At 33.8% G+C, this 18937-nt stretch overlaps 1 protein-coding gene across 2 annotated transcripts in view; it reads left to right on the plus strand.

Moving 5' to 3' along the window:
* KLHL1 (kelch like family member 1) overlaps nucleotides 1–18937 on the plus strand; it is a 323324-nt gene that overhangs the window by 95812 nt on the left and 208575 nt on the right. The window contains exon 2 of one of the 2 annotated variants that reach the window (XM_090257994.1): nucleotides 13033–13215. The exons of the other annotated variant lie outside the window; for it this stretch is intronic. Coding sequence (XP_090114120.1) covers nucleotides 13033–13215 — 183 coding nt within the window. The remainder of the gene's footprint in view (nucleotides 1–13032; nucleotides 13216–18937) is intronic. 2 annotated transcript variants of the gene reach the window in all.

Consider the following 18937-nt stretch of genomic DNA (forward strand, 5'->3'; position numbering starts at 1 on the left):
CTTCAAGCTGGGTATGGTCATCGTCCTACCTACCCTTGGGTCCAGAAAACCCTAATAAGAGTGGGAGTGTGGAGGGGAGGGTGGCCTTCCCACATGGGGGAGAACCTTGCAGACTCCAGGTCAGTTGGCTGTCCCCAGACAATGGCATGCTCAGTTTAGCAGGCTGGCATCCTTGTTGTATTCTGGGGGCAACAGATTTGGCAACAGGGTTAAAAGGCATCATTCAATCCATAACCACTAGATGACAAAAGGCAGGGATTAACTTTTCAATGTCCCACATTAGGAAAAAATAAAGGCTTCTTTGGAGGAAGCTGTGCAACACAGGTGTGACATGTCTTGCACACCTGTCCAAAGCCCTTTTGCCCACTATACTTAATTTGGGAAATATTTTAGGATTCCTCCCTCTCAGACCTCTGGGCCCTTTATGTCCAAACCATTAGGACAGAAAAGAGAAACCAGTTTTAAAGTGAAGCCCACAGACCACCCCATACTTCACCACCCAACCATTTAGTTCAGCTGAACCATTGAGTCTCAGGAGGCAGCGATGCAGACAAGATTAAATGAGGCCTATACATATAGACAATCACGCAGGTAATGAGATCATAGGCTTATGCCCTATGAAAACAGAACATACATGTTAATTTATGAAACATAACCTACTAACAAGTCTCTAAATCTGCGAGGCTGTCTTATTGGGAAGACATCCAGTTGTAAGGCATTTGACATTCTTCTTGCCTGTAAATTAAGCATCTTTGATGATGTCACAGACCTAGTTTAACTTTCAAATGAAAACAAACTTTAAATGAAAATAAGTGTTAAAGACAGCTGCACAACATTATGGTCTACCACTGAGCATTGTGATGTTCCTTGAATCATGATTTTTCTCCTTAAGACTACCCTCCTTGTCATTAAAGGAACTGCATTAAGTCCAGTTTTAATTTATCCTGTTTGTTTCCATAAACACAACAAGAGCAGCAAATGATCATATAAGATCTTTAAGTGTGCTTTGCTGAAATTTACACAAGGAACCTTTAGGGTGACCTTCAGTCTGCCCTTCAGGGCACAGAAGCTGAGCCACATACCTTTCATTCATTCAGCCTTGCCTGTACACACCTGTCTTTTCCAAGTTCTTTGGGTTTTCCATTGTGCCTTAAGGTCCCTTCTAGCCATCTTTCAGGAAAGCAACATTTGTTCCTTCCCTGGAAAGATTGCCATGAACTGCACAACCAACCAAGGTACCAGGCCTTTTTTCTTGTGGGCTTTCATTACCTTTAAAAGACAATCCCAGTTCATCATGGTTTTTTGGTAACAACCAGAGCCCAAGCATGCCTCCTTTAGACATGACATTCCAGTCAAAGTCTTGGTTCACAAAACCTCTATTAACAACTGGTCTTCTTACTTTTATGCAAAGGACCTTATGTCATTACTTACTTCTTCAGAATGCCAAATTCTAGAGTGAATAGGTAGGGGGAAAAATATACAGTGTGAAGGGAAATCCTTGTCCTTCTAATATTCACGAAAATTGCATTTCCATATTTTATATTTTCTTTTGTTCACTTTGCCCTATGTGAGGTTTTATTTTTGGGAGAGTGGGGATTTGCTGACTCATTTATTAATTTATTTTGTTTTCATTTTTTTCCCCTTCTAAAATTTTTTGTTTGTTTGTTTTTCTATTATAGTTGTCCCACTTTTTTCCCCATTCCTTCCCCACACCTGCCCACTCTGTCTCCTGCAGTCAATCCCCACCCAATTGTTCATACCCATGGGTCATGCATGAAGACCATGTTTTCCATTAGTTCTTTGTATTTAAAGTCACTTCTTTAAAGGCCTCCTCTACTATCCAAACATGCAGATCATTTAGAGCCTTTTTCTATTGACTGTTTTTTTTCTTGAGTATCTGCCATATTTTTGGTTCTTCAGATGTTTAATAATATTTAATAACATGAAAAACATTGTGTTTATGTATTAAAGAATATGCATTAGGCTGTCTTCTTTTAAAGAGTGCTGATTTTTATTCTGTTAAGCAGTTATTTTCCTGGGAGCTTGTTTTGATAACATTAAGGGTTGACTGAAGGCTTTGTTGAAGTGGGCATAGTGTAACCTACTCTGCTGTATGGTTCTTACTCCTAATAGGATCTTTCTGATACTTTAGTGGAATGCCAGATTATAAGGTCTCCCATTCTGGCTGAACCAAAACTCCAGTGTCCCAGTACTGTGTGACCTCAAGTATTTCCCAATAGCAGCCATTCTCTCCCAAGTCTTGTGAAGTCTCACCCTGTGCTTGTGCAGCCCAATTCTCGGGCGAGGACCTCCAGAGAATTACCCAACCTATGTCTAGACTCCACCCTTCCCGCCCACACCTCTGGTCAGTGCCCTCCTTTTCAGTTCATAATTTTACTATTGTTACTGCTTTGCCAGCCCAAACTTCAATTTATGTTCCTTCAGCTTAATGGAGCCAAAGTGTGCTGCTTAAATTCCATCTCCCTGTCCCACAATTGAAAAATGGCCCCTAGGTGGAGAGCGAGAGTGCATGATTACACAGGTTTTTGCTTTAAAAGAGATTGCAGTCTGCAGAACCTATAGTCAAACACCTGAAAACAGTTACCTTGAGCATTTGGTCTAATTTTATATTTATGGAGGGAAGACAAATGTGGCACATGTCCTTTTCCATGGCCGAAGCCTGCTACTGATTTGAAGTCAACTGCCTTTATGAATATTATCCAATTATTTTCTCTCTATCTCCTGATCTATGTCTGGGAATATTTTAATTACTTTAATACTAGTTTTAGGCACTAGTTGAAGTAGAAGTAATAAAATAGCAGAAATAGGTATCAGTAAGATTGAGCCACATATTTATGCAATTTACTTCTAGACCTACTTAAGCCCATTTTCATACATAGCATTTCTATACAGTGATGGAATGCTGATGCACACATCCTCCTTTATGATTTCTTAATCATAACAGGCTCACCATTTCACACTTGCCTACTGCTCAGCATTCAGTCTTTTGTGACCCAATAGTAAAACAGCAGATGATGCTCAAATCAAAAATGTTTATTGGAAGAAAAACTATAGTTTTGCTCACAAAGTCTTTCTGGGCTGTATTACTCTGATTTTGCTGTCTGCCATACACAGACTTCCTACTGCATCCCTGTAAGCTATAGACACTTATAGCTGTGGAGAACAGGACCAAGAAAACGACATTAGTCTGATCAAGATAGTGTAAAGTATATAAAACAAAGTGAAGTCACTCATGTCAACCAAAATAGCTGTCAGTCAGCCATGACACTATGGTTCAAGAGGGAAACTACCTAAGTCAGAGCAGATACATCTGGCAAGGAGGAACACCTAAGATCCACACAGGTGATCAAAACAACCATGTCTGCAAAGTGGGACAATCTGTAGGTAGGCTCCTGAGGAAATGCCACAGTTGACTCAGGGGTGCCAAGACATTTATCAAAAAGACCCAGAAGGGTGCAGTACACGGCCTTTCACATATACTGTAACTGAGGCAGGTTTCAGACCACTGCTGAGACAGCCAAGCTCCACACACCAGAGTGCTGCTCCATGCCACGCTGAACTCCCTTGGGATTGGACACTGGAGACTCTGCCCTGCTGGACTGAAGACTTTGTCTGCCCTGATGCCCACCTGGCTCTAAAGATCCTTCCTTGCAAAATGCTGACAACTCCCTTGCCCACTGTCTGTCTCCCAGACCTGCAGACTGAGACCCTGGGACTTGGGTTCGTTATACTCCATTGATTTCTGTGTGTGTGCACTATATTTCTCTTAGATTATTTGAGTGCTAGTAGGATATTAATGCATGTTGATGTTCTACTTTGAGTAAACCTGCCTTCAATAAAAGCTGAGTGAATAGCATAGTTACTGTGTGTGACTCTGGCCTATCTATCCCTGAGTGCTGGGCTTCTTAGCAGGCAGCTAGTCGAGCAGTTGTTGGGCTGACTTATAGGAAAGATGATATCATGAATCTACACTCATGATAACACTTCTTTCACTTTAATAATAATTTCTTAATATGTTCAAAATACTGTACCCCTAAAATTTTCACCAGTTACAGACCCTTAATTTTGCAGGATTTTCCCCACCCTCTGGCAAATAGGACATTTAGTGTACTTGTTACTTCCTACCCAACAGAGCCAATGACCAAATATCACAGGTGTTCTGGAAATATGTAATGTTTTGTGGGATACCAAAGTGATCATAGTTCTTGCAAACTGCAAGGAAGAGAGTTATACCCCTGTATTAAGACATGCAAGTGATACTGGTGTTCCTGATTTCCCTAATAAGGTTGATGGAGAAAAAAGCATTATGTAAACTATACTTACATACAAAGTGCCATAGGTTGTATTGATTTTCCTCTATAAAAATATCACATCTGGAATGTCAGCTACAATTTTCATCATACTTGATTATATTTGTGATAATCTAGTATTATTCAAGATCCATCTGGAATTTGTACCTACCACATGAATGAATTAATTTGAGATATAATAGAATCTCTACCTCTTCATACTTAAAATTTTTAATGTGGCACTAGATTCTGCAAGTTTGTTATAAACACAGAACAACTTTGAATTAACTACAGTAGTAGGTATATGGTGATTGTTCTGTAATAGGCCTAACAGTACAGGTCAAGAAAACCAATGAGAATTGTGTCAGTTTCTCAATACATCTTTTCCTAGTATGCATTTTCTGGGACTAAGAAAATACTGCAGGTTGAGTCCATTGGTCAGTACATACACCAGAACTCAAACTTAAGCAAATGCATAATTTATAACCTGGCTATCATAGGCTTCTTTGATGATTATGGTGACATTTTATAATTGTGAAGTACTTGATTCAGTTCAGAGATAATATTTAATAATTCCTGTAATATTCTGTTATTTTTATTTTCTATGTCTAGGGCCTAATAGCTGGATAAATATTTCTATTACAGATTTGTAGTAATCTTCCAGGTTATTCCTTAAAAGAACCCAGTCTTATAATCAGTGAGGAAGCTCTGAATCCCTTTACTAATTTAAATGAAGTAATTCAGGAAAAGAACATAGAGTCCCACCATGATATTTCAACTCAGAATGCTCACAAATGATCTATAGTTTTTACAATTAAATAAACTAATAACTTCATAGACTATCCATTTCTTGCACATCCCTCATGATTAACTTGTTACTTGCAGAGTCATTTACAGTAACAAAAACTTACTGATTACCACTCCATTCTTTTGATCGTAATAAGGACCTGCAGACTATGTTTTCAAATAAGGGGCTAGAGAGTAAATAATGTTGGCTCTTTGAGGCATATTATCTCTGTCACAACTATGTAACTGTTGTTATGGCAAGAAAGCAGCCATAGACAATAGATGATGTAATCAAATGGATGTGGTTGTGTTCTAATAACACCTTATTGACCTAAACAAGTGTGGGAGGCTGGGGTGGACAATTGGCCACAGTCTGTGGAGATAATAGAGGCCAAATTGTCTCTAATTCTTGAGTAACTTCATCTAGTGCAATATTGTCATTGACATCAAACAGCTCAATTCAATTGTATCAGGACTAATAATTTACTTACCAGAAAGCTTTAAAAGTATACCATTAGTCTCCTTGACAATACATTTCTTAACAGTGAAAAGAATGTTTACTAGGCTACTCAGTAGTTATGGTTAAATATGTTGGTCATAATAAACCAACTTTATCATTTCCATATGTGTAAGATTTCTTTGTCTACAGTATTGCTGGGAAATGTTGGCACCACAGATTCTAGGATCCCTGTTATTTCAGGCTTCCATTAGCCTGTAATAGATTTTAGAGCCTCTCCTTTGAGTTCTGGGTGAGTAGAACCACATCAATTTATTTCACCCAGCTCAATCTTAATTGGATATTCTCTTAATGTTTTTGTACAGACAATTCCCAGGTACCTGTCTACACAAGTTAGCACATTATTGTAATTACTTTTGTGTGTGGTATTCTTCTTAGAGAAGAACTTGCATTAATTAACCATTCATATATCAACTTCCAAATGTATTTAATATTAGGAGCACTCTAAAAATTTTATAGCCTTTTCCATTTCCAGAATCTCCTTTTGAAAAATTGTATTTTTTCCCAGAATTTGCCTTTTTTGTTGAGAATTTTCAGCATATAAAGGTAGTTTGTTCATCAACCATTCTCATCACTCCCTCAACCACATGAAGATTTTATAGAATATAAAGTTTTCTTTATTTTCAGTTTAAAGTTCTTGAAAATATTTTAATTATTTCAATTTTGCAATTTCAAACATTTAAAGCATTTTAATTTTGAACAAGTAAATCTGTGGGTTATGTATCATAAAATTTAAAAAAGAAAAACAAATATTTATGTCCTACATGATTATTATTGAAGGTAGATATAATTTTTCAAGCAACATGTATTGTTCTGATGTACCTAGTTCATAAAAATACTGTTCCCATTTTCACTTCTGGCATTTTTTTGGAAATCTATGTAACAGTTTACATTAGAAAATAGCTTAAAATATACATTTTAGTTACTTCCACAAGCATCCTATAAGAAGGTTTCATAATGGTATTCTATTCAGAATGCAGGAACTGACAGAGTCTAGAATATATACACTTTACTCTGGCTCATGAGTTCTTATTTTATTGTTCTGTCTTACCAAGGTGTGGTGTGTGAGTGTGTGTTTCAATACTACTGATAAAAAGCCTTACTTAAAATTTAAATTATATTATAAAAGAAATCTGTACCTTAAACTAACATTAAGGACTATATTCATCTTTCTTGTCTCTAAGTATTAGCACCTGGTGCTTGAACATTATACATTATTATAGTTTCTAGATCTAAACCTCTCTCTCTTGGCAAAGGGATTAAAATATTTGTAACATAACCAGACATGTATTTTGGCACTGGTTTATTCTTCCATAACAATATTTGATAATGTTGCTGCATTCCCTAGTATTATAATATAAAGTTAATTTGGGGAGAGGGGAAAGTGTGGGAATGGTTGGAGGTGGGGAAAGGGGGGAAAGGCTGAAACAACTGTAATAGCATAAATAATAAAAATAAATTTTTAAAAATATATTTATTTATTTAAATTTCCCCATTTGTTCTTTCTTTTTTTAATAGCAAAGTTTAAGTAGATGAATTTTCAAGTAGATACGTAAGATTGTATCATATTGGCTGAGAATTTTTGGTCACTTTTTGATATTTGGTATTGTTTGTAATAATTTTTAAAAAGACATTATTGTAATAATGACTTATTTCAATTTTAAAATTGAAATGATATGTTCTTTATATAAAACATTTAAGCAATGCAAAAAAAGCAAATTTAATTTCTTACTATGAAATATTTTTATAAGTTAAAATAAATATTTCTTTAATGAAAACATAATATGAAGAGACATGTATTGCCTATATGTACACTAAATTTGCAGAGCCAAAACAAGCAGTTATTTTTTCACTTAAATGAAATCATCTTTTACTACATTCAGGTCTGGCCCAAGGACTATCTGTGGGTAATTCTTTATTTGATAACATAAAGTTTTTTCTTACATTATTCTCTCAAAACAAAAGCTAACTCATCACTCAAGAGAAACAGAAAACTGCTTACAAATTTATTTTGCCATTTTAGTTCTATTCTTTGTCACAGACATTAAAGAAATAATAATAAAGCTGGGATCAAGTTTTGGGAATCCTTGTTCAAAATAAATACATCATACTTGTTTTAAATATTAATTATTTTAAGTATTTTTAGTGTATCCTTTAGTATTTTCACAATATACATATATGCATTACTAGAAAATGCAAAAGAGTATATATTCTGGTTACAGTAGTTACATTTGCTTTATTTTTTTCTCCTGAGTTCTGGAAGTTTTTCAAAATTCAGCAATAACAATTTCTATAAACATTTACTAAGTCTTCTCTGAGTGACAGGCACTCTGTTAAGTTTGGGGATAAAAATATTTTTACCAAAAACATATTTTTGTGTTCTATATAGCAAACAAGCAAACTAAGTCATAATATGTTAAAATTGGTACTTGACCAAGGCCATCTCCTCATAGAATATTCTTCACTCATTTATTCGGCAAAAGGTTATCATACTCCTAAAATACTCTACATGTCATCAGTATATTCAAACCATGCTAGGAAATCAGCATGTCAGGGTAACAACAGCCTACCGCAGGCTATGAGGATTAAAAGAAGTCTTTCTGAAAGAAGTGATATTTAAACTGACCTCTGAAGGTTTAAGTAAAGTTATCCATTGAAATGTCAATGCACTGTAAAAGTTACAGGTGAAGAAAAATATGTGTGTGAAATCTCTAGAAGATGTGACATGTTGCAGAAACTGAGATTACTTAGTATGGCTTGGATTAGAGCCTGAGCTAAAGGGTATTAAACGTTGAAAAGTTTCAGATCATATAAGAAATAACACAGGATATGTAATTTGAACCAGGAAGGCATTGAAGGCTGAGGTCTGGTTGGCAATAGGCAGAATTTATGATGTAATAGCTTTACACAGCACATAGGTAAGTGTTTTAAAGTGAAAACAGATGAGTAATTGTTGGTTTTTGTAGCTCTTTAAAAGTTAATTCAGTCTAATCTTCTAGAAGTAACTATTTCCTGATGCAAGACCTAAATTACTTCTTCCCAATCTCAATATTGCTGAGCACAAAAAAAAAAAAAAAAAAACGAACATGCTTCATCTCCAAATTGTTTGGTACAGAAGAAATAAATGATACTTAGCCCTGAGTTGTTCATCACAGAAAGAAACGTATGTTGGTCAGTTCTCAGCAATTAAGGTAAGAAATGACAGTGAAGTCACAAGAAAAAACACTAATGCCATTGGTGATTGAGGAAGTAAAATTGAAATGGATCGAGAAGTGTTCAGAGAATTAGGGATTAAGATAAGGAATGCATTCAACACTATCAAGATATATGGTTATAAAAGGAAATAGAGAAGAATTGCTATGGCTTGAGTAGTACATGAGGTCAAGAAAAATTTTTATTAATTTTATTGTTTTATATATCTTAGTTTGGGGGAACCTAAAGCAAGTTTAAATTCTGATGGGAAGAGGTCACATTGTAAATTTTAAATGCCATTTTTTGCAGCTTGAAGCTTTATGTTGCTGGGGCACAATAATAGCAGATTACAGTGGCAGACTATAACATCTGAGAGATTCTCAGATTGGGAACACACTATATTATTAATTTAAATTCAAGATATAAAAATTAGACAATAATAGAAATTATCCAATGTCAAATTTTAAAATGTTACGGTCCCAATTGTTGAACTAATAAGGTTGGATATGTGATGGGAGGAATTTTAAATAATAAACCTAGCTTTAAAATTGTAAGTGTTCTGATGTAGACACTTTTTAAAAATCCTGAGTCAAAGGTCAAGGACAAAAAGTCCTACTCAAGCCTGAAGTCAGGAAATGATTTATGAGGATATGTGCAAACACTGTGACAGCGACTTTATAGGGGGAAACAAGCCAAAACAATGTAACCATTTCTCTGACAGAGCTCCCAACATTCAAGAAAAGTGACTTGTTTTCAGATATTATACGGAGAAACTCAAAGCATAAGAAATTTAAAAAAAAAACAAAAAACTTAGGAGTGAGCATTTCTAAAAAAATAGTTTGGAAGCCAGTTTTTAGTATTTTGCTTTTTTCTTTTTTTAAGATTTATTTTTTCAAAATTTTCAAAAAAGGTCCAAGACCGCATTATAGTCGATATTTGTAAAAGTAACTAGATTACATTAAAGAAGGTATTATCTTGGCAGTAATTAGCTCTTTAGACTGTTAATCCTGTCAAATTCTATATCCGGTTTATTTTATGTCTATGATCTCTTAGAACTTATGTCTAAGTTCTAAAATGGTATTATTCTCTTTCTCTATGTGTGCTAATCTTGCATCCATTGCAAATTGGGTGACTTATAAACAAAGTATATTGAATTATTCTCTTAATAACGTTTCCCAGGTTATGAAATTCCTAAGTTTGTTACTTGCTTTGTAAGAAATTAACATAAGGATCTGAATGGAGACTTTAAAATCTCTAACCTCCCTTAAGCCAATGTGGAGCAATTCTGCAGGACAATCTTTAATACCTTGACATTTTAGATCCTATTCATGCAGTCCGGTACCAGACCTGAATAATCAGATCTTAATGGAGCAGTTTTAATCTATATTGCAACCCATAGCTCCATCTTAATTTTCGTTAGTTCTCTGAGGGCAATAATAGTATGTTCATTCTAGATTTAAAATGCATCCTGCAGGGCATTTTGTGACTTTTCTGTTCAATGTGCAATGTGTGGAAGAATTCTGCTGCGCTTGCTGCAAATGCCTGAGCCTAAATTCTTAAAACATATGCTGGAAAATGACCGTAATCTGGGGTTGTAATTTACAAACTTGTGAAAGGCAAACATATGGTACAGCAAAATTTCTATTAGTTTTAAATATTTAAGAAGTTATAAAATATGATAAAATAACCATGATTTATAGACAAATATTGTAGATAACAGAAAACACACACAATTTTATTGGATTTAGATTTGCAAACTTGTCTGTAGTACTTTTTGGATTTCTATGGGCACAAACAAACCTTTTGGAAATAATATATTTTTTCTTATCTAACTCTAATGGGCTTTATTTATTTTTCCCTTGCTTACATTAAACTGGCAAAGCCCTCCAGAAAACTGTTGAATATAGGTATTATGAATTTCGTTTTTAATCTCAATGAGGAAAGGTTTCAATTAAATATTATGTTTGCTATATGAATGAGTTAGGTGCCTTTAAATAACTGAAATGTGTTCCTTAAGTAAGTCCAACTTAGTGGTGATGCATTATCAACTATGTATTTCATATATATCTTTTTAAATATACATTTTTGTATTTGGTTGCTATGATGAGATTTAGATTTTTGCAAATACAGTTAGGAGAGAGACTGGCCATTAATTTTTCTTCCTTGTAACATTCTTTTTAAGTTTGTACCAATGTCATATTTGCCTCATTAAATGAATTGGGGGACATGTTCTCTTATTCCATACTTTGACAATTTCTAAGAAAGTTTTTTTTTAGATTTATATTGGTTTTACTATGATGTGTAGTTTTATTTGTTTTATCATAAAATTTACATAATTTATAGTGAATTAAATTATTATATTTTCTTATTTATTTCCATTTGATTTTTTAGATAATGTCATGTTTTATGAAATTCTCCAGCTTATTATCTATATTTAAAAGATATTCATGACAGTTATTTTCACATCCATTAAATAACTAATTATGATTCACCTATTCAGAAATACCTATACCACCTAGGAGCCTGTTTCTATTGTGTGTTATTCTCCACTGGTCCTGTTTCTTTATAGGATTACTGTTTTTCTTTCTTTGCTGTCAAGGATCATATATGTGTAAAAATCATAGAGTCTGGATGAGGTTATCTTTTTCCAAAGAGTGTTTGTATTGACTGTTTGCTGACATTTAGATTGGAGATCACCTCAATGCAGTTAGACATTTCATTGATTCCAATCTAGGTTTCAGCCTCTGTATTATTTTGTCTATTCCCTTAACCCCTAAATACAGCCCTTAAGGTTTAGGTGAGAGCCTGTGTATTTATCAGAGTCCCTCATCCTTGTTTATTCTTAAATTCAAATGTTTATTTTTCAAGCTCTGTTTAACTCCTCAACCTTCCACAAGCCATTTTCTCTTGCTTAGCATGGCTTAGGAGTCAGCAAATACTTCTAGAGAAAAAGCAGTACACAATGACAGCCTTACCCTATCCTTCCTTCCTTATGACCCCTAATTTACTCACCTGGCTACCTTTAGAACCCATAATTCCAATACCCATTATTTCCTGCCAACTCCATGATACTGACAAAAGTTCTTCTTAGCTGTTGCATTAGGCTGAGCTTTTCAGACTCATGCCCTATGCTGCTTATAATTAGTAAATAGCTAGAGAGGGAAAGAAAAGGCAGTGTAGAATTTTAATCTGAAGTCCATGAATTTACCTTTTTTTTCATAGGATCTTGGCCTTTTATGTTCTAGTTATTATTAAATTTAAATAATTATTTCAATATTACATGTAACTTTTTTTTCTGGTGTTCTTGGTGAGAGGTTTAGTCAGCTACAAGTTATTGAATTGTAATTGGAAGCAGAATTCTCCATATTACTTTCTATTTTGAAATAAGTTATTTCATTATTACTGTTATGGATCTAATTTATTTTCATTTTTAAATTGTTTTAAGGACTTTTCATCAGAACACTTGATTGGTCCCACTGGGACCAATGCATTTAAGGATATTGAGAGTCTTTTCCTTGATAGGGGAGAATGGTATTTTAAAGTCTTCACCATGAAACAGTACACAATACTAATAGATACTATAGCCACAGTTCTGTATCATGACAGTTATTTTTGAAATCTTGAAGTTTATTACATATAAATAGATAATTAAAATATCAATGCTGAGCTAATACATTCTATATTTTTGCATATTTTTGTTTAATCAATTGGGTACAGAATATGAATGTCAACAGTTTATTATTTATTATCAATCTTTTACAAAATATGTTTCATAATTTCTCATAATAAAACTCACCTACTTCTACTTTTGTAAAGCAACATTTACTATACCTAACAAGAATCATGTTAGAATAGTATAATTAAATGACCTACTTCATTATCAAATTGAATGTTAACATGTTATTAGTATTTAATTTTAGAACAAGCATGTTTATATTTTAATCTATGTGACATTTTCAGGTTTATTAATTTTATGTTATTATAAATACAGATAACCTCTCAAATCTTTTTAAGACAAAAAAAAAACAGATAATTTATCATTCATTTATTGCTTGCTGGAGAAAATAATTTAACCCAAAATAGATTTTTTAACATATTAATAATGATGAAGATGAGGAGAGAGTCATTGATTTCTCCTGTACATTTCTAAAACACTGTGTGTAGTTTTAGACAATCGGTGGTACTTAATATCTTAATAACACCACTTTTTTGTGTGTGTGGTTGCAGGCTGTCAGCAACTAGCCATTCCCTGACATCGCAAAGTGATTTGGACTCCAGTAGCTCTGAAGAATTCTATCAGGCCGTTCACCATGCTGAGCAAACCTTTAGAAAAATGGAAAGCTACTTGAAACAACAGCAACTCTGTGATGTCATCCTGATTGTTGGGAACAGAAAGATTCCTGCACATAGGTATAGTAATCTGTCTTTATTGGAAAACCTGCATTCATATATTTAAAAGCAATAGTTTGAAATGTAGACTGTAACTATCATGATTAGAGAATTAAGAATTCATATTTCTTAGAAAGTATGGGTATTTTTTTTTACTCTTAATTATTTATTTTAGTAATCTTTTTGAGAAATAAAACAATTATGAACAGTTCAAAAAATACAACTTTCTCTAACTAAGGTTGATACATACTCTGTTTTATAAGACTCACAATCATACTAGGTGAAAATCAATTTTAACTTAGGTATGTCTACCTAAGATCTGAAATGAGTAGCTTTTCTTCCAAAATTGAGAGGAACGTGGGTTACCTTGCGTACATAATATTTGTTTCAACTAGAAAATTCAAAGTATTTCATATTAATGTCTTTATTTTACATTTATTAAAAGCTATTTAACATAACACACTAATATTTTTACCTTATGTTTATTGTTTACACTATTACAGAAGTCTCCATTTCCCCTCCTTTGCCCACCTCCTGTGCCCTCACCCCCAAAGCTAATACAGTTTTAAACATTCCTTATATATGTATAATTAATAATTTAGAGTTTTATGAGCTATACATATGGTTATTTTGTACCATATCAATTTGCTATCAGTTTACTTATGAAAATTCATTAAATTTGATGTTTACTTTTTAGTCAGTTCTTCTTTCTTTTAAAAAATCTTTAAGTGAAAAAAAATCTTAATTTAATTTTGAGACCAATTATTTTAAGTGGTTGAATACATGGGCAAACAGCTTCAGATTACCTTGATATATGTCATTTAATACTATTAATGCCAATGAATTAATAAAGGGTACATTATCCATATGCAAATTTTCAATGTACTTCTCTTCCTTATCCTTTTAACTTAAATTCTAGTATCTAGTTAATGTAAATACATATATGTGTGGATTATTAAAAGGAGTTAAGAAAATATCTACATGATAACAATATTAAAATGTGAACACTGAATGTGAACAAATACACGGAAAATGAATAGGAAGGATACATTTAATAACTAATCTAGATAATTTAGGGTAAATTTGTCAGCAAACTATGACAATAATTGTAATAATATTGTATCCACCCTTATTTTTTCAATCATTTTTATGAAATTGCATTAATAAATAGTTCTTATTAAGACATTTAAGTTGTCACTACCTAACTAGTGTTTAGATAAAATTCTGTTATAAAGTATATTTTAATTTGAGTGTTACTTTATTTAACTTATAATTAAATAACTATATATATTTGTTTAAGAATATAAAGGGAAGGACTCAATCAATTCAAAAGTATATTAACATATCAAATGCTGATTAATATTTTTAAAGAGATGTAAACTTTTCATATAATTTATATAGACTTATTTTACAGCCTTTTATTGGTAGTAATATAATAGTTCTTCTTTGAAGCATTTTAATCAATATTTTGAGCAATTCTTCTATATCATATACTACAGTGTTTTATTACTCCTGTTATTTAGGTTGTTATAGTATTTTTTAAAGATTTTATTTATTTATTTTTGGAGAAAGAGGAAGGCAGGGAGAAAAGAGGAAGAGAAATATCAATGTGAGAGAGAAACAGTGATCAGTTGCCTATTGTATGTGCCCCCACTGGGCTTCAAACCTGCAACCTTGGTATGTGCCCTTGACTGGGAATCACACCCATGACCCTTCACTTGGTGGGATGAGGCCGAACCAACTGAGCCACGCCAGACAAGACTATATTTTCTAAATAATTTGTTTAATTATGCAAGTTGTTTCATAATAATTCAGGTTACTAAGGAGTAGTATTGCTTTTTGATTTAGATTAAGATATCTCACAAATGTATTATTTATATATATATATCATTTTCAACACTTAAGTGTTATATATATTTGGCAGATATTGAATTAAATGTTATTGTCAGTCATCTATATATTTTTAACTGTGATAAAAAGAAATCTATCTTAAGCTTATCTGCTAAATTAATTCTAATAAGGAGAGTATTATGCTAAGTGAAATAAACCAGGTAGTGAAAGACAAATACCATATGCTCTCACCTATTAAGCGGAACCTAATGAACAAAACAAACAAGCCAAATAGAACCAGAGAAATGAAAACAAGGAACAGGCTGACAGTGACCAGAGGCGAAAAGGGAGGGAGATAACGGGAAAAGGGAAGAGTCTAGTCAAGGAACATGCAGAAAAGGCCCACGGACACGGACAACATTGACTGTGGGAGTGGGAGCAGTGGGTGGGGAAGGGGAGAGTAAGTGATGGGGGAAAAATTGGGACAACTGAAATAGAACAACAATAAAAAAAGAAAGAAAGAAAGAAAGAAAACAAAACAATTCAAATAAGGATTTATATTTTATTTACATGGTTTGAAAGTTTAGCACTATCTATTTTTAAAGTAATTTATATACCTATGATTCTAAGTTAAACATACATATATTACCATATATGTGAAAATATTTATGGAGCGCTTGATAAACACAAGCATGCTTTTAAGCAATCAGAGGTGCTTGCAACTTCTTATTTATACTTTTGCACAATCAACTGATTGTAATTAATGCAAATTAGCTATTTGTTTTAAACAAATAATCATCTTAGTAATAGTGGTAAATGAATGGATTCTTAAGTTATTTTGTTATATTTTAATTAGCACAACTGAGTATTGTCTTCAGGAAAAATATAATTGATTTTGCAATCATTAGCACTGAAAAAATTTTAGACTACTATAATCATTTTAAATAATAAAAAATGATTTTCATTAAGATCTACTGACCTTTTAGGAAAAATATTGCAAGATAATGTCATTAACACTCACTAAGTAGTCATCCATAAAAATCATGTATATTTAATTTCATATAAATTATCTCATAATTTAAAACTTTCAAATACATTTCTCTTTAAATTAATATATTATGAAGATTAAAGGGCTCTTTAGAAAACACTTTGTATGCTAGTTATATTGTATATGTACTTTTAACATGATATAGGTCACAATTATCAATGCATTTCTGAAACACCATGTCTATATAGATAAATTAGATTATTAGACATATTTTTAAGTAGGCTAGCTCTGAAGGGCTAATAATTATAAAGTGAAACAATATATTCTCAGCATAAAAAATCATCAAAATTCTGAATTTATCTATGTTTTAGGTCCTCGGAGAAATTTTAACATAAATATATACTTCTCATAAATGGCCCAGAATAATTTATTAGCAGCAAGTGAACAAAGACATTTGAATCTAAATTCCTGAATACTAAAATATGGAGGATTTTTTAATAAGTAAACTGCCTATAATCAGGGAGGTCTGATGCTGAAAATTAGACTATCAAGATCAATGTTAAAAGTTAGACTGTTGAGTTTTTAATGGTAAGATAATTAAATGATTTTTTAGGGCTTAATCTGTTACAATGTACTGATATATGAGTATAATGACATATTATTCAGCATGTGGAAGTTTTTTCCCCTTTTAGCCATTATTAAGAGTAAGTACATTTGACAGAAATAAATGAGAAAATCATAAATAACTAACATTCTCTGAATTAAAATAATGTCATTTATAATTTTATGTGCATTGGAGCAGTGTGTAAGGATATAAAACATACAGTTAACAAAGCTTAATTCTGGGGAGTAAGGCTCGTTAGGCAGGGTGAGGGACTAACGTTTTAAAAATGTATAAGTATATTTTTTGAACTTTTTAGAATGAGCATGCAATAATTCCTGATCAAATGAAAACTTAAATTAAAAATGAAATGGTCATATCCTGTTTTAATTTTTCTTCATGTTTAATAATGAATTTAGTTATGCTAAGAATATATATTATTTTAACATTCTTTTCTGAGTACTAGTATTGAAAATGATTGAGGTTAAATGTGGCAATTGAAATGATGTATTTAGAAACATTCGAAACATTAAATACAGCAAAAATAACTTTATTAGTAAGTTTGATATTGATACTGAGGGGTAGGCAAGTAGTATTGTTTCTCTGTACTGAGGAAAAGCTTACTTATAAAGATAATCTTTGATGATAGAGGAATAACTCATTTCTTCCATTTTATTAAATGCAACATTCACCTAGGTATCTCAATCAGCTGGATGGTTTAGAACAGCTTTGTGCCATCTTCAAAAAACAGCAACTCCCCTCCCCCCAGAAGGGACTCATTGGCTCAGTCAATTCCCACAACTCCAGGCAGTTCCATTGTCCCAGGCTCCCCATGGCTTTCATGGCCCCAGGTTCCCAGCACTTCCAAGGACTGACCTGTCCCCATGACCCATGGAGGCTCTAGTAACCCCAGGTTCCCAGTAGGACCTCTGAAACCCTGAAGGCAGGCAACCTCCCACAAACCCAGGCTCCTGACTAGGTCCAACCAGGCTAACTACCATAGACCCCGGATTTTGATACACCCCAGCCCCAGGCCAGCTCCCATGTCTCCAGGCTTCCCAGTCCACTCAGTGCCAGGCTGGCCCCTATAGATCTAGACCACAGTCTGGCTCCCACAAATGCAGGCTCGCTGCTTCTTCCAGCACCATATCTTCCCCAGTACAACAAACCTTCAGGCTGGGCTCCTGAGCTCTCAGGTTACAGGCTGACTCCAAAGACTCCAAGCTCCAGGTTGACCCTAGCGCCAAGCCAGCCACAATGTTCTACCCTACAGTCAGGCTCCCATGAGACCAGGCTAGTACCAAAGTAGGTCCTGTGAACCCAGATACCAGGCCCAAACCAGTAAAGCCTTTTGGCCTTTTCTGACCCGGAACCTGTGTTTACACACACGGACTCAGATTGCAGCCCAAACACCTCAGACTCAAATGCCAGGCCCATCCCAGTGACCCCAGGCCCCAGACCCCAGCCCTATTTCTGCAAACTCAGGCACTTGGCTGGTATGTGTGTACCTAAGCACTAGGTCTGCTACCTGCTGACCAAAGACCAGACTTGCCCATCCAGACTCCAGCAGGAAGCCTGACTTCAGACACCCCCAGCTGGCTCCCCAAAGTCTCTGAACAGGCTGAGTGATGAAGAGCTTTGCCTGCCCAATCCGGTCTGTTAAGAATGGAAGAGATGACTGCTTCCTTACATGTACAGACGTCATCACAAGGCCACTAGGACCATGAGCTGAGAGAGTATGGTGCCACTAGGCATATCTTTCAAGAAATGCTAATAGATGTTCTTTAAGCATAAATGAAGGGATTCTGATCAGTAACATGAAAACATGTAAAGTTAAGTATATAGACAATTTCAGAATAACCTAGTACTCTAATATGATGGTGTGCTAATCGCTTAACTCTAGTGTGGAGGTTAGGGGACAAAAGTGTTAAAAACTAGTGCTATAATAATTAGTTAATGGATACACAGTATAAAAACATGCATTTGCATTGTGACATCAGAACATAAAATATGGGATGGAAATAAAAGGGTAGAGTATTTTACACAATTGAAGTTAAGTAATTATCAACTTAAAATAGACATATTTATAGGATGTTTTATGTTTGTCTACCTATAGTAGTTACACACACACACACACACACACACACAAATGAAGGAAATCAAAGCATAATACTATAGGAACTCATCAATTTACAAAGAAAGACAACAAGAGAGGAAGTAAAGAACAAGAAACACTGCAAAACAGCCAGAAAACAGTGAGATAACAGTATAATTCCTAACCTATCAATAATTACTCTAAAGGTAATTGGATCAAATTCTCTAAT

This window comes from Furipterus horrens, unplaced genomic scaffold (assembly GCF_987537825.1).
Source record: "Furipterus horrens unplaced genomic scaffold, mFurHor1.1.pri manual_scaffold_12, whole genome shotgun sequence".
NCBI lineage: Eukaryota > Metazoa > Chordata > Mammalia > Chiroptera > Furipteridae > Furipterus > Furipterus horrens.